The following is a 15192-nucleotide window of genomic DNA, read 5'->3' on the forward strand; positions in this document are numbered from 1 at the left end:
TTGCAAGTAGCAGTGAAATGTGGTTAATCCATCTGATTCTGAGCTGAGCACAGGCTGTCACACAGCAGCTGACTGTGTCACTGCATGGTGAGTTCACTCTGGTTTGGTACACATAAAAGTATCCAAATTTGTGGCTTAACATATGTGTTAAAACTGGTTTTTAAGGGTTCAGATTTTTCAAATGGGGTTGTATGAGGAACTTATCCACAGTCAGTGTATTACATACAGAAGATGTCATTCGGCACGCCCCCAGTTTGGAGAAGCAGGCTGGAGTTTGACGTGGAAGCTAAGCAATGTACTGCTGTGGAGGGGTCAGCAACAAAACGTATTTTAGCCACCTGAAAAAATCAATATCAGTTTATATTTGGAATATTTTCATCGCTTTACCTTGCCTTCTAACAGTAATTTCCAACAGGGAACTGAAGCTGTTACATTGCTTTCTTCAGAACCAGACTCCATTGAGAAAAAACATGATTTAACACTGCTGAACACAGAAGCTGCTGGTCTACCAGTGCCTGGACCAGTGAGTTTGTTACTGTTATTGCATGACTTTAGTATACAAAAGAACCCTTTTATGTGTCACCAAAGTCACACAATAACACAAACAAACTAACTGATCGAGGCAGCAGTAAACCAGCAGCTCCCATGTTCAGTGAACCAAACTTATGTTTGTTGTCAAAGGAGTCTGGTGGCTTTGACGAGAGCATATATGGGGAACTGAAGTTGTTAACTGCTTCCCCATCACTCCTGCTGCTTCTCCAAACTGGGAGTGTGCCGACAGACATCTACTGTATGTTATACAGTAAGGTCAAGGGAAAGGTTTTGGACATTAAGGTTACATATAACCTTTTTGTTCCTTATTTATAAGCTATTATTGACTATATGTTAAAAATCTACTTCGAACCCACACTGAAATGTTGTATAAGACAGCTCTGATGTTAACTAGATGACCAAAAAAAACTGTCCTTGGGGATAAGTTAAAGGCCCAGTGTGTAAAATGGGTTGAAAACAGTGACATCAGTGGTCAAATTCTAGATTGCAGGGCTCACTAGCTCACCCCTCCTGTCGGGTAAATGACGGTGACCTTGTAGGGACAAAAAGACTTGCGCACGAGTTTTTCAGGAGTAGGTCTATCTAGCGACGAGGTGAATATTTATTTAGAAATCTAAACCATGTTACAATATTGTAATGAATCCCTCATGAGCAGGAGACCAGAGGAGCGTTCGGGAAAAAGGCCAGTTTATTTGAGCACTCCAAAAACTCCGGTAACACTCCAGGGGGTAAAAGACTCCGTCCCAAACTCTGACTCTTCTAGAGTAACACACACACTTCATACACATACTTGTTTACCACACCGAGTGGGGACCCCCTCCCCTCCCTGCTCAATCTCCAGCCCGCACACTGACTGACAGCGTAGCCTGTAAACAGAGCTCAGCTGTTTATTTAGCCTAGCAATATCTCCGGACTATAGTAGCTGCAATGGACGACTTTGAACGCGATTTTGAAGAGTTTCTTGTAGAGGACACAGACCCAGAGCCATACCTGTTTGAGCCGGAGCATACAGATGAGGAACTCCATGTGTTTGATGCTGAGCAGGCGAGAAGAGAGGCTGAATGCACAGAATGGGATTTGGTGCTACCATCGTTGGGGAGATATATCATCAGGAGGAAAAGCGCAGCAGAGAGTGCATCACAAGGAGTGAAGTTGCGTCTTCTTTTCCTCGCAGATGACGGTTCGGGTTCATTCTCTCCTGTTGCGTGGTAAGTGTGGTCCATTCGCAAACTTTATAACTAAAAAAACTTTTCACTACTCTCTATCGACGAACTACTAACACTCTCTGCTATTTCCTCCTCCTTCTTCCTTCCTTCCGCTGTCTTCGTTGGTTCATTTATACACGCAAAACCAGAGATATTGGATGAAGCGAGATACCCAACTCAGCTCACTTCCTGATTCAGTGACGTCAATGAGGAAAATGAACGTGATCACAATTTATGGTCAATTCTTTCGCCCTGTAGTCACTAAAGTAAATATTGGGTTCATTTTCCACAAGCCACACATCTTGAGGGAGAACAGGCTCTGATTGGAGGGAGAGCTAACCACGCCCACTTAGGAGACAGGAAGAGTAACCGTTTTCTTAACACTGGATAAGCCTACAGTTGGGTATCTCCCTTCATCCAATATCTCTGGCGAAACGCGTTCTCTGGCTGGCTGGATCGTCCGCTTGGTCTGCCTTACATACATGGCGGCACAAGATGGTGACCTCTCTAAAGCAAGGCCCTTGCTATACATATATATAAAAGCATAATTATAAGGCTACGAAAACCAAACGAATTTTATTTTATAGCGATTATACACCTATATAAACATATTAATGGGTAGAATATTCAGATTCAGATTCAGATTGACAATAAACCATGCCAAATATTACACACTGGCCCTTTAAAAGCCCACAGATCTTTTTATACACTACTTTTTATCACCCAATCAGTACTTACAGGGATATAATGCCAGACTGATGCATTAACTCATATGCAGCTTATTTGTCAACAAGTCGTGGTAAATACAGCCTCTGCAACTGGCTTTAATCTAAAGCATTTCTGACCCAAATTCAATCATGTGGGCCGTGCTACTGACCTGCTGTGCCTATTGAGATGCATTGTAAACTCCAGGCCAATTAAGAGACTAAAGGTTTAATTATAGTCAATAACAGAAAGCCCTGAGAGACTCTGTTCTACTACGTATACTATGTATATGCATGCAAAAGATTATCCACTGTTGCACAAGACATACACCTTTGGTGAGTTTGACACACATGTTGTCATAGCCTGATAAAAGTCGCAGCTGCTGAATGCTACATAGCAAACTATCATGTTAACTGCATCTATAGCGCAAATGGGCTAATAAAGCTAGCACGTAGAGCTTGCCAAACACATAGCTGAACTTGTAAGTCAGCTATGTGTTTGAATAACATAAAGACAACAATTTAAAACATTTTTGCAGTTTGTAGCAGAGTGTGAGGTGCCATAAATATCAACCTTCACATGTTCATTTGAAAGATCTTTTTGTCTATGGGCTGTGGTTTACTTCAACTAGTTACTTATTACCCTAGGACTTGTTTGTACACTCAGCTGCTGAAACTCAGTATATACTTACAACTGAAAGTCTGCTCTACACCTGATCCTACACTGTCTTCTCTACGCCCTAACCTCCATAAGGAACTGAACCCCTGACCTTGCAGACTCATGCGTCATGCTTTACACTTTGAGGTATACTGTGTACCTGCAGCATGCGCTCCTGCTCTTGCTGCCACCTTTCCTGACGCTTTCGCTCCTCATCCGGGTCCCAAGACCAGCGGTCAGCCCGCTTGGCCTGGGGCAACACCGGCACTGACACCTGATAGACCCCAACACAAACACACACACAAACACACACACATACACGCATCAACATGCACAAATACGCACGGCACACAGATGTTCATGCACACATTCAGACCCACAAACCGCCCACCATTCACACACAATCACGCACAATCTCACCCAACCGTGACGCCAATGAGACCATTAAATTGATATGGCCCCGACACGCACGCACAATCAAACACACCGAGCACACACATCCACCACAGGAAAAGAAGAAGGGAAGGGAGGAGACAGAAATAGTTGGTCTACCACAACAGCACTACTCCAATGCTAGCCAAAGGATTCCTACTAAGGAGAGAGAAGACAGAGAAAGAGACAGATGAGCTCAAATGAAAACGAAAGCAGTCTCGGCCGTTTTCTACAGCATCCTCATCTGGCATGCTACATGAACAGCTCTGTGTGTCCTCTGATATGCAGTAGAGTGTCGTAGTACGACAGTGAGTTCACAAAACTGCACTAAAAACTAATCTCAGACATGATAAAAGTTTAAGATGCAGGCAGTCTTTTTCATGGTCTAAGTTATGTTTCTATTGAGATGAAAGATTTTTTATAAGGTACCTGCTGATTTTAACTTGATCTTATCTGCAGCTTTAAGTCATTTGAAGGTTTTCAGCATTTGACTTCTGTTTTTATCTCTGTGTACATGCAGTCTGATAAACTACACTACTGTAACCCAGGAGATAAGCCAGATGAGAAGCAGTAAAAGGGTTTTTCAGGGTCTGACCACAAAATACTGTTGTAGTCAGATGATGCTTTTTACTCACGTTTCCACGGCGATCCTTCTCCTTCTCTTCTGTAAAGGAAATGTGAGAGAGAATGGTAGTTAAAATACAATTTAACATCAAATTAAAGTCCTTTTAATGGGATAAATATTTAGGAAAATGACAACAAGCAAATTGTTGGTTTGACAACCTGAAGGGATAGTTCAGACTTTTTGAAGTGGGGCTGTATGAGGTACTCATCTATAGTCAGTGTATGACCTACACAAACAAACTAACTAATTAAGGCAGTGGTACTATAAGGTAAAATTACTGATTTTGTCAATAGAGTCTGGTTTTGAAGAGAGTGTCGATAACATTTTCAGTTCCCTGTCAGAAAGTGCTGTCTGACAGCAAGGTAAAGTTGTGAAAATATTCTCAATATAGCGTACACTTAAATTAATACTGACTTTTTTAGTTTGCTAAAATGTGTTTTGCTACAGCCCCCATACAAAGCAGTACATTGCATAGTTTCTGTGGCAGTACTCCTGGCTGCTTCTCCAAACTGAACTATCCCTTTGAGAAGTAAAGATGAAAGATGCTGATGAAAGAATAAACAGAGAGAAAGCAGTGACAGTAAAACCAGTCCACCAAAAGCAACATACTCTGTTGCCCTTCAGTCATTGTGTTGTATTTATGTTTTGATGTATAAAGCTCTAAATTAAAACTTTTTTTGATTCAGATGTTGAAGCAGACCTCATGTAGCTTTTGGTGGAAAGTATAGCAAGGTAAAGCACACTGACATAAACACATAAACATAAAACTGATCATTCATGAATTAAGCAGGTTACCATTATGATTTTCATAAACCGTCATACAGTAGGTGACCTGCTTCACTGGACATTTTGGAGAGACTGTGCATCCTACTCAACAAGATGATACTGGTATGACTTAAAACAACATACACTCTTTAACCATGACATCACACAGAGGAGTTTACCCCGGGTACACCATTGTAAACATTTACAACAGAGAAAGACTATGTCTCTCATCATCAACAACACTGGAAATGAGTGAAAATCAAGAGATGGGACTAAAGGGCTGTTGTCTAGCCCTTGAATAAACGGCAGGGAAACCCTGTGCGTTCAGCACCCGGGGACGGAAACATGAGCTCCACCGACGAACAAAGGGGGTTTACCTGGTGGAACGAAGAACTCCCAGCGTAACTTAGGATTGCTGGTTGCCAGTGGAGACCTGACACTGTTTGCAAACTCTATAGCGAAATAAAAAAAATGTGTGGGTGGAAGGAAAGGAGGGAAGGAAAGGAGGGAGGGGGAGTGATAAGGGAAAGACAGATGTCAAAACCAGTTGTTGGTATGGACATCAGAGAACTGGGGGAGGCTTTTACAGTTCTGCTCCTGTAATACTGTAGATTAATTTAACTGTAAATGGAAGAACAATATCAAGTCTTTAAAGTGAAAACAGACATTTTCTTTCTTTACCTAATCATTATGAAATAATGTTGACAGGACAGTGTAATGGTTATAGCATAATGACACCATCTGGGTTCACATTGGTTCCTTAAGCTTTGCTTTCAATATGTAATTCTGTGTGCCAGCATGTTTAATCTTAAGGGAAAACAAGGGCTCGAGTTACAGCACAAAGGAGGTGCATCTACCGTGGCACAAGCAAACAGCGCTTTTGTTTTCCCCAAACCTATCCCCAGTTACTTAAGAGTATCAATGCAGGTTCTTTGCAGTTACTATCCCCAGTAGCGAAAATGGTGGATGGTGGAACAACAGAAGTAACTGTGAAAACTGTGGTAGTCGCTAGGCTCTGAGGAAAAGCGATGTGGTTGATTTTGCAACAGCAGCGACGGCAACAATAATACCACTTGTACCCTTATCCCACCAAAATTAGCCTGTGTACCTGGGGTTTTTTAAAATGGGAAAACCTGCTTAAAACGTGAAAGACTCTTTTCCAATTGCCAGTCAACCAGAGCCGTGTACATGGCCCTGCAGGAGAAAAATGTGCCTTTCAGTGTGTGTGGTTTTTTCTTACTGGTGTGTCACATCTGACGTATCTGATGGGCCGGAAAACAGGTTAGTAAACAGTAGAAAGCAGCAAGCCAGTAAAAATGTTATGGCATTTACTTTTGTTTAATATCTTTTACTTATTCAGTCTCTTTTTCAAACCTGGTGCTGACCAAGTTTTGAATGATGTTCTAGTTCTGCTTGGGGGGAGATGAACGGTATTTTCTGGCGGCCTGTCATTGCATTGCGCGGGCCATCTGCTTCCATCAGCAGCGAAGGAAACAGATCGAAGCTGGAGATTATAAATACAGGTGACTACTGCAGTCATTTGTCTCGGGAGTGAATTTCCCATAAAATACAAAAGCCAGATGTTAACGGCTGTTTGTGTTTTTTTGGTGTAGTGGGAAAGAGGCTTTGGAAACACTGGGGGAGGAAAAGTTGTCTGTTTCCACTTTAAAAAGGTTGTTATTCAGATTTAGTAAAAACTCAGCATGTTTTCTACCTGACTGTAATTTCAAGGAAATCTTAACTTGAAGGACAAAAAGTCAGAATAAAGACAGAAAATAAAAAGAAAGCAGTGGAAAAGCAATAGTTAACCTCTTTCAATCATGTTCTTGTTGGGAGAAAAGTGAACAGGGGACTTTAGTGTAAGTGCCAATTAGAGATTATTGTCTGTTGAGCAGATGAGAAAGGTGAAGCAGGAGTTTGTGCAGGGTGCCAAAATAATCACATTATTGGAGGCCTCTTAAACTCTGATTCAAACATCTTGCACTACAACAAAACAGAAAGAGTGTCAGGCTGAAAAGCAAAAGGGAAAAAAGCCAGCAAGGAGGATATGCTAATCAAACTGAGAAACCAAGGAGATGTATGGAAAAGCTTCTGCTGGCTGGTATTTGGATGTAAAGAGTTCACTAACCTGCTGTTGTTTCCCTTGGTGGGTGATATTCAAATGATCCTGGTGCAGCTAAGCTTGGTACATTTTCTCTCCTCAGTGACGACTCCTGGGAACTGAGAGCACTCGCCTGCAGGGAGATTTAAAGATTATCTGTTAGATGGCTGGGTGACTGTTTCTTTGGATGTTTGGTGACAAAATTATTGATATTAGTTTGGTTAGCAGCTTCACCTGTGAAACTACTGGCTGACTTTGCTGCGTGCTGACTCCTGACTGGACAAGGTTGGAAATGTTTTGACCTGATGGTTCAGGTTTTTTTTGTTCTTGTTTGGCTTCTGAAAACAGACATGACAACATCGTTTTATCCCTACTGTAAAAATCATCTGAAAAACAGAAAAATAAAGACAATTTTTCTTTGCGTTTTCAACTAAGTCGAGGTCACTTTATAATAAACCTTGACTCGTCATGACAAAACTATGAGCGACCACAAGGGGTCAGCATAGCGGCATGCTGTTCAGACCTGCAGGTGACCTTTGCTGAGCTGCAGCATTTGATGTCTCCTCTTCTGTAGCAGCTACTGACTGGCTCCCAGTCTTTCCAAAGCTTTCTTCTGGCTTCTGCAGCTCCTATAAAAGGTTCATAGATGGTTTCAATGTTGAGTTATAAAACAACATAAACAAGCCTGAAATTAAGAGGCTGATGCAGTGCACAAAAATTTAGGTTCCCAGCCTTGATTAGTCCCATTAGTTACATAAACTTGGCTAAATAATCTTTCTGGCACACTGATTACCTATTTTTAATTTCTTTTAGATTTTATATTTAGGTTTTATTGTAATCAGCTATAAAAGATCTTAATCCTGACCGATGGGAGTGAGGTGGGTCGGCTGGGTGGCGTCGAATGCTCAGTGACTTTCTCTTCTTGCACGTCCTGCGAAGCCGCCTCTGTGGCACTTGGTGCCTCCTCGGCCTTTGTTGACACGGGGCTTTCTCCTCTGGTTGAGGTGTGTGTTGGTGAGGCTGACGACGGAGCATCTACAGTGCTGTTGCTGGTTTTAGAAGGGGATGCCTCGAAATGAGGAGGAGACTCTCTTCCTTGACTCTCGGGCGTGGCGGGAACGTCGTCACTCCCTATGTCACCGTTGACTCGGAGCAAACCATCCGTCTAGATCAGAAGAGAACAGGTTTAATACTGGCTTTAAAAATGCACTGCAGAGTTCAAACATCAAAAGGTAACCAGATGTTATGTTCAGACAGTACATCGCCCTGGAGTTAGATGATTTGCCCAAAAATCTACATCATGATAAATTAATACAGGCATTATTTTAATAATCCAGCCCACTTCTGAGATGCTTGTTCAGATTAATTACAACATGATCAGTTGAGGATTTGAATTTGACAATGGGCCGACTCTTTCAAGGGACAGTTCACCCAAAACCTAAAAATACATCTTTTTCCTCTTGCCTGTAGTGCTGTTTGTCAATCTAGAGCAGTGGTTCCAAACTGGTCCAGCCACAGGGTCCAGATTTCTCCTTAGTCATTAGTTCAAGGTCCACACAGTTTAATATATTCAGGGTCATACTGGCGTTTGGCTGTGTCACCAACCTAGTTTGCTGTCTCTGTCAGGTAGCTGTCCATTAGTCACTCACTCTCCAGCAGGAAACAGTACTTCAAAATAAAAACACAGTGCTGGAAATTCACTGTACGTCAAAATAAAGTGTGTTTTATACAAACTTGACACATTCATGAGTCACTTGTGGTCCATTCAGAATATACCCGTAACCCACTTTTGGACCAGAACCCCACGAACTGGAAACCACTGATCTAGATTATTTTGGAATGAGTTGCTGAGTGCTGGAGATATCAGCTGTAGAGATGTCTATCTTCAAAATAATACATTTGAAAACTGTATTTTGCTAGCGTGCATCTACTGCTCACTCATCTAGCACCACTGAGCTAGCTAACATTACAGCTCAGCCGAGGAGGACACCATTAATGTTTACATCTTGCACTGCCATGTGCACGAGCCTGTGTGTTGATATGGAAGGTGGGTGTAGTTTGGTAGAAACAAAATAGTTCCTACATGAAACTGCTCACAACAAGGTCTGTGGATTATCTTAAGTAACCAGGTCATGCTTTCTGGGAAGAGAGTGCCATCTAGTTCTATTATATTGAAGAGAAGGCAGACATCTCTACGGCTGATATCTCCAATACTCTAAATTGATTAATAGCAATACAGGTAAGAGGAAAAATGAATATTTTTCATTCTGGGGTGACTCTTTAAATGGAAATGGTTGCTATTCTGTTTACTCCCAAGCGATTTTGAATTATTTGATAAAAATTGAGTCTATATGAGTATGTCTACATCTGTGTCAGATTAATATCGTCTATAATTTGTCAAATTCTGTCATTTTCCAGTCTTAACTGATAATATATAACTTTAGTAGATTAAAAAAATGTTTATATTTGTGAAACATTACCTGAAATTCTGCTACAATCAGGCTCAAAAAATATATAGCTCAAAATATTTTCAGTAGTGAATAAAATTAACTGATGATAAACAAAGACATTAAAATAAACCCCATGCCTACAAACCCAGTGCCCTCAATTGTGGTCATTACCAGCCACGCATCTCTGTTCGTTATTAGCTATTCATCTAGCTCACAACACCATGCTGGCCTCTATGACAAAGAGGCACTAATGTATGTGTGAGGAGCTCCTAGTGAGCGGTAACTTAAGACACAGTGGTGGAGCTGGGTGAATGCAGGCTCTCAGTCTGCCCCCCTCCGCCTCCACCTCCTCAACCCTCTCCTAGCAGCCTGTGTGGGCCCTCTTTGTCCACTGGGAGCCCACTTCACATTGAGAGGGCCCTACTTGTCAACTTCTTAAGTCAATAGGGAACAGAGGGCTCCATTCAAAGCTGGGCTCCGCTCAGACTCCTGACAAGACATTCCAGAAAAGTGCTGTGCTCCATTTGGTCTGGTAATAATCTGCCCCTCCCTCCCCGCCACACCAAAAAACAAGATCTCATTTTGAATAATTCCCATTTGGAGATTTTTCCAGAAGAAAAGGAAATGGATCCTGTTGAGAGTACTTTGAGCTAAATTGAAACATTACATGCTTCTTCTGGGAGGGGATGTCTTGCGTTCTCCTTGAAACCAGCCAGGCTCATCACCATGGTGGTTCTGTGGCATTCTAATGTAACTGCCAAGAGAGCTGGAGGGGAATTTACCCACCAGTCTGTGAGGAGGGCAGCCAACACGGGAATGTAACCACATGTAAAGTGGTCAAGACCTCAACCATGCCCACTGCAGGACTGTTGTGGTTAACCAAAATCTCAATCATTTCATGTGTGTATGGAGACAACTTAATCATCACCATGTTCGGAAGCTAAAAAGAGTTCACATTGTGGGGTGTATACTAGTGCAGAGATTTTACTGTGACACATGAAAAGGCAGCAACCCACGTGGCATTTGGAGGATGCTGTAAAGCATATTATAGCAGCAATAATGTGTTCAGTTTTACTAAGTGACAAGTGCTTCAGAGTCAGTCTCACCTTACTGGGCCATGGGTCAGCTGCTGTGGGTCGTGACTGGAAGTAAGGCTTGGGTGTCAGCAAAGGCACCGGTTTGGGCGACAGATTCCGGTTGGATGGCGGCTCAGATGAGCGGGAGCGAATCTGAGGCCGCTGGTGTGAGGAGTCTTTGGGAAACTCCTCGATTCGCGCCTCCAGTGTGGACGTGAACTTCGGAGCCGGGGCGGACTGCTGGCGCAGATACCTCATGGGCCCGTTGGGGTCCATGTCGAAGGGGTCTGGGGTTGTTGGGGAGGCGGACAGGGAGAGGGAGAGAGGGAAAGCTGATGGGGGAAAGGAGGGATCAGCAGATATGCTGCGGTCCAGGAGCTTTGGCAGGTGTAGGCGTTCCAGGACTGCTTCACTGATGGAGAAACGTTGGGCGTAACGTTGGAGGATGATTGCTGCCTCTTCTGGGGTTCTGGCTCTCCTGTACGCGTCCCGCAGCTCATCCTCACGACGCTCCCTGTTTAAGATGAGAGGAGGTACAGAAAGGATAAAAACAAAACAGCTACGTAAAATGTCTATCACTCTGGTGATGATAACCCTCTGGAGGCAAGAGCCAATAATCCGAGGGATTTGTAGCCAGCAGATATCCAGACCAAGACTTCCTCCTCCGTACACCAGTCATTTCGGCTAATCTAAGGCCAGTTAGTCTGAGTAGGACAGATTATCGCAGGGCTGACACAGACAACCATTCACGCTCACATTCACAAGTACAGGTAATGTAGAGTCACCAATTAACCTGCATGTCTTTGGACTGTGGGAGAAAGCTGGAGTACCCAGAGAAAACCCATGCTGACTCAGGGAGAACATACAAACTCTGCATGGAAGTTTGTATCCTCCACCACAGGGTTCGAACCCTCCACCACGGGTTCGAACCAGGAACCCTCTTGCTATGAGGTGACAATGCTAACCACTGAACCACTGTGCTGCCCACATCCCCAAACTATAATTCTTCTACATCTATTTGACTGTGAAATGAGCAGACCTGCTCTTCCTCCTCTTTTTCTCTGTGGGAGACCAACTTGTTAAAGGAACTCAGGAGGAGTTGCTGTCATCTTTGTGCCCACTAACACCAATTAAAATAAACATTTAATTCTCTTTTCTAGGAAGTTTTCCATAATACTAGTGTTTTGTACATACAGCTTTGGTATTTTTTTTAAGCTGAACACAAACTAAACATCTGGTTTGGGAGTATTTCACCTACTTCTCCTCCACTATCTCTCTGTAGGTCTTGATGCTTCTCCTCCTCTGAGAGACACAGCTTTCTCCCGACATCAACCGCTCCATCATCTTCCTCTCCTCCTCCTTCTTGATCAGGTCTTGGGAAATACTCCTCCTCCGATTTTTCCATCGGGCCAGGTCCTGACACAAAAACAGATTGGAAGTTTTTCATTTCCAAGTGAAACAAGGCGAGAGGGCTTGGCTCAGCAGCGTTATGAGACCTGAAGCGCTACTGTGGCCCTAGAAAACTGATTTAAGTTGTTTAACTGGGGCACAGCAAAAGATTACTGGAGTTTGTGCTTTGGACTGCAGGCACTCAAATCACTGTATATAAACTCTTGACACAATGGAGAGAAGAAATACAAACTGTGCAGATTCTAAAGGGAGCTAAAAAGTAATCTAAATCCAGAAACAAATTCAAAACAAAAACTAGAATTACTGCCTTGTGGTTGTATGCCTCCGCCAACTAGTCAAGTTACAGTTAACATTCATGTCTGTCCAGACTCATATATGTATTGAAGACTTTGAAGAAAGTTAATATATCTTTTTGGCAAAATAAAAATGATCACTATATTGACAAATATGCTTTTTAAGAATAATTTCCAGAGGAGTACATGGGACTAATAAATAGCTTTGTAACATGGTGCAACAACAATCACCTGAAGCTCAATATCAGCCAAACCAATAAGCTTGTGGTGGGCTACCACAGGAACAGGACATAACACAAAACTGTAGCCATGACAGAGCGCGATTCTTCAAATATGGATGTTGCTGCAAAGAAGCTACAAATTCTAAGCCAAATGCTTCTTCAACCTGGCAGCAAAGAAGATCTATGCCATCAGCACAGTTTCAAGGTGGACACAAGATTAGCGTCACCAATTCAGAATCTGACCAAATGTCTCTCCTTCTATTTCCGAGTTATAATGTTAAATAATGATCAGATAAGTGTTTTTGCAGAACATTATGATGTCACAGTGAGGTTGACCTTTGACCTTTTGGATAAAAAATGTTATCACTTCATCGTTCTTTTCTTTTAAGACATTTTATTGTTTAATTTTGATTAGCGTATACATTTTTTGAGTTATGGCCAATGTTCTTATGTTTGTGAGGTCACAGTCACCTTAACCTTTGACTACTAAAATCTTCTCAGTCCATCCCTGAGTCCAAGTGGACGTTTGTGCCAAATTTGAAAAAATTTCCATCAAGGCCTTCTTGAGACATAGCGTTCACGAGAACGGGATGGATAGACGGACAACCCGAAAACATAATGCCTCCGGCTGCGGCTGTCGCCGGCTCAAAGGCATTAAAAAATCATCCTAATCAAAAATACATAAATGCACACAGGCTAGGAGAAATAAAAATAGTAACATAAAACCAGACAAATCTGAGACACTCACGTCCTGCCAGTGATCGTCTTCTTCCTTCATCCTGTTATACTGGTTGTGCATCAGTTCATGACGCACCTGACTGTGAGGCTGCAAGATGGCCTCCTCCTCACCACGCATGTCGATCATACTCACACTCCTGAGGAGAGAGAGGGAGACAGACGGAGAATATAGATGATGAAAAATATATTTTGACATGTCATTTCAAAAACATAAAATGCTTAGTCTTTAAGGCTGCTAGTGAGTCCATGCATTGCCCTCAGTACATTGTACTGTCAGTACATATGTTCATGTCTTTTGTTTTATACACTCATGTAAAAACACTGACCTTTGAACCTAACCTCCTCTAAAATATAGCAATCACTAAAAGGGCAATATATCACCCAAAATCTGTGTTTATACAGCAGTATCAAAGCAAACACATCATCCGTAAAAATGAATTTGTATCAATTCATCACTGTAAGGAAAACAGAGTAACCTGTAACCTCAGTACAGATACCAAAATACAGTAGGATGTATCCTTTTCAGACCACATATGTCCATTTTCAAAGGTAACCTGATGCTCACCCTGTAGGTATACCTTGGATTTTGGAATCTATACATGTATATATTTACAATTCGTTTCAGAAGCAACAAGTAATGTTTCTTTGGTTTGTTCTTTTGAGTGATCCCATATTGATTCATGTTACATTCCAACATTTGTTTCAACCAAATGCATTACATTAAGGACGTTAAGATGCCGTTTAATGACACCTTTTAAACATCAGCTTCAGGTGCAAGTTTTTTTAGTAACATTCTGATGTGAAAGATGCAACAACCAGTGTGGTCTTCATACAGAAAAAGATTTGTTACAGACAGTTGACACTGGTCTTCATTTTTGTTCAAGCAGTAATGTTAAAGCATCCATTTTTAGATTACAGACAAGACAGTAAAGTGCAGCCTTTGTGTTAGGAGCATGCAGCTCATCACAGAATTAGAATGAGTAAAATCATTATATATATTCTACTGTAACTGTTTTTCTTTTTAAGACTCAGAAAATGGATGCATTTTACATACAAAAGTTATCAGGTATAGCAGGAGAGTGTTTTCAACCGAAGAGATGACTGTTGTGTTATTTTATTTTAAAAGCTTTGCTCAGTGGGGCGGGTAAAGAAACAGGTGTCTTCTTTGGTTGTAGCCTGTGCAATGCTAATACATTACTGCTCCTCTAAATTAAAACTTTTCAAACAAACATGCATTTGAGTCATCTCCTGGTTGTGAATCCTCTCCCCTGCTTTCTGAAAAGCTGCACTTTTTACATTAGCTTTTAGCAGCAGAGGACATTACCGTAATGATTTATTGTGTGAGGGATGGGATGTTGGGAGGGTGGATGAAATGGTTGTGTTACTGTTTGTGAAACATGCAGCTGGCAGAAGCACTAAGATGTTGTCGGAGCAGCACAGTTTATCAATTCCTCTCCACAGCATCTTTTAATAAATCTGAGAGGAGCTGGTTGTTGTCAGCCAAAGAGGCAAAAAGCATGTCAACTAGATTTATTAACAACAAATTTTCACAATATTTCAGATCAGATGTAATGGCAAGAGACATTATTTGACACTGTTAAGGCACACTGTCAAAAAATATCCACCATAACAAGTCATTAACTTATTATGTTGTAATTTTAATTTAAGTAATACAAGTAGGAAGAATCTGCTTCATTTAGAGTTTTTTTTTTCCCACAAAAAGAAGACTAAGTTGCCCTATATCATACAAGATCATCTTCTAACAAATATGATACATCAGCCTTCACTGACTGTACTTACTCACATTTACACCTCGAGAAATCTGCATGAATGAACTTATCTCATGCAACTCAAAATTTTGCCAGAAATGTTTGTGTGGGAGCTGCAAAAATAAATTAAGCACTTATTAATGGCATTCAGTGAAGGATTAAAGTATCACATGAGGCCATTTCAGAGGATTTT

General features: G+C 41.7%; 1 protein-coding gene across 10 annotated transcripts in view; it reads right to left on the reverse strand.

Annotated features, from left to right (window-relative positions):
- LOC117261010 (LIM and calponin homology domains-containing protein 1-like) overlaps positions 1 to 15192 on the reverse strand; it is a 122311-nt gene that overhangs the window by 8937 nt on the left and 98182 nt on the right. For 7 of the 10 annotated variants that reach the window (XM_078169546.1, XM_078169548.1, XM_033633192.2 and 4 more), the window contains 10 exons: positions 13241 to 13367; positions 11827 to 11984; positions 10599 to 11082; positions 7908 to 8207; positions 7566 to 7671; positions 7277 to 7380; positions 7070 to 7175; positions 5319 to 5393; positions 4187 to 4215; positions 3280 to 3393 (listed from right to left, as the gene is read on the reverse strand). In XM_078169546.1, the coding sequence (XP_078025672.1) occupies positions 3280 to 3393; positions 4187 to 4215; positions 5319 to 5393; positions 7070 to 7175; positions 7277 to 7380; positions 7566 to 7671; positions 7908 to 8207; positions 10599 to 11082; positions 11827 to 11984; positions 13241 to 13367 (1603 nt within the window). The remainder of the gene's footprint in view (positions 1 to 3279; positions 3394 to 4186; positions 4216 to 5318; positions 5394 to 7069; positions 7176 to 7276; positions 7381 to 7565; positions 7672 to 7907; positions 8208 to 10598; positions 11083 to 11826; positions 11985 to 13240; positions 13368 to 15192) is intronic. The other 3 variants (XM_078169547.1, XM_078169549.1, XM_078169550.1) reach the window with 3 other exon arrangements.

This window comes from Epinephelus lanceolatus, chromosome 7 (genome assembly GCF_041903045.1).
Source record: "Epinephelus lanceolatus isolate andai-2023 chromosome 7, ASM4190304v1, whole genome shotgun sequence".
NCBI classification, from domain to species: Eukaryota; Metazoa; Chordata; class Actinopteri; order Perciformes; family Serranidae; genus Epinephelus; species Epinephelus lanceolatus.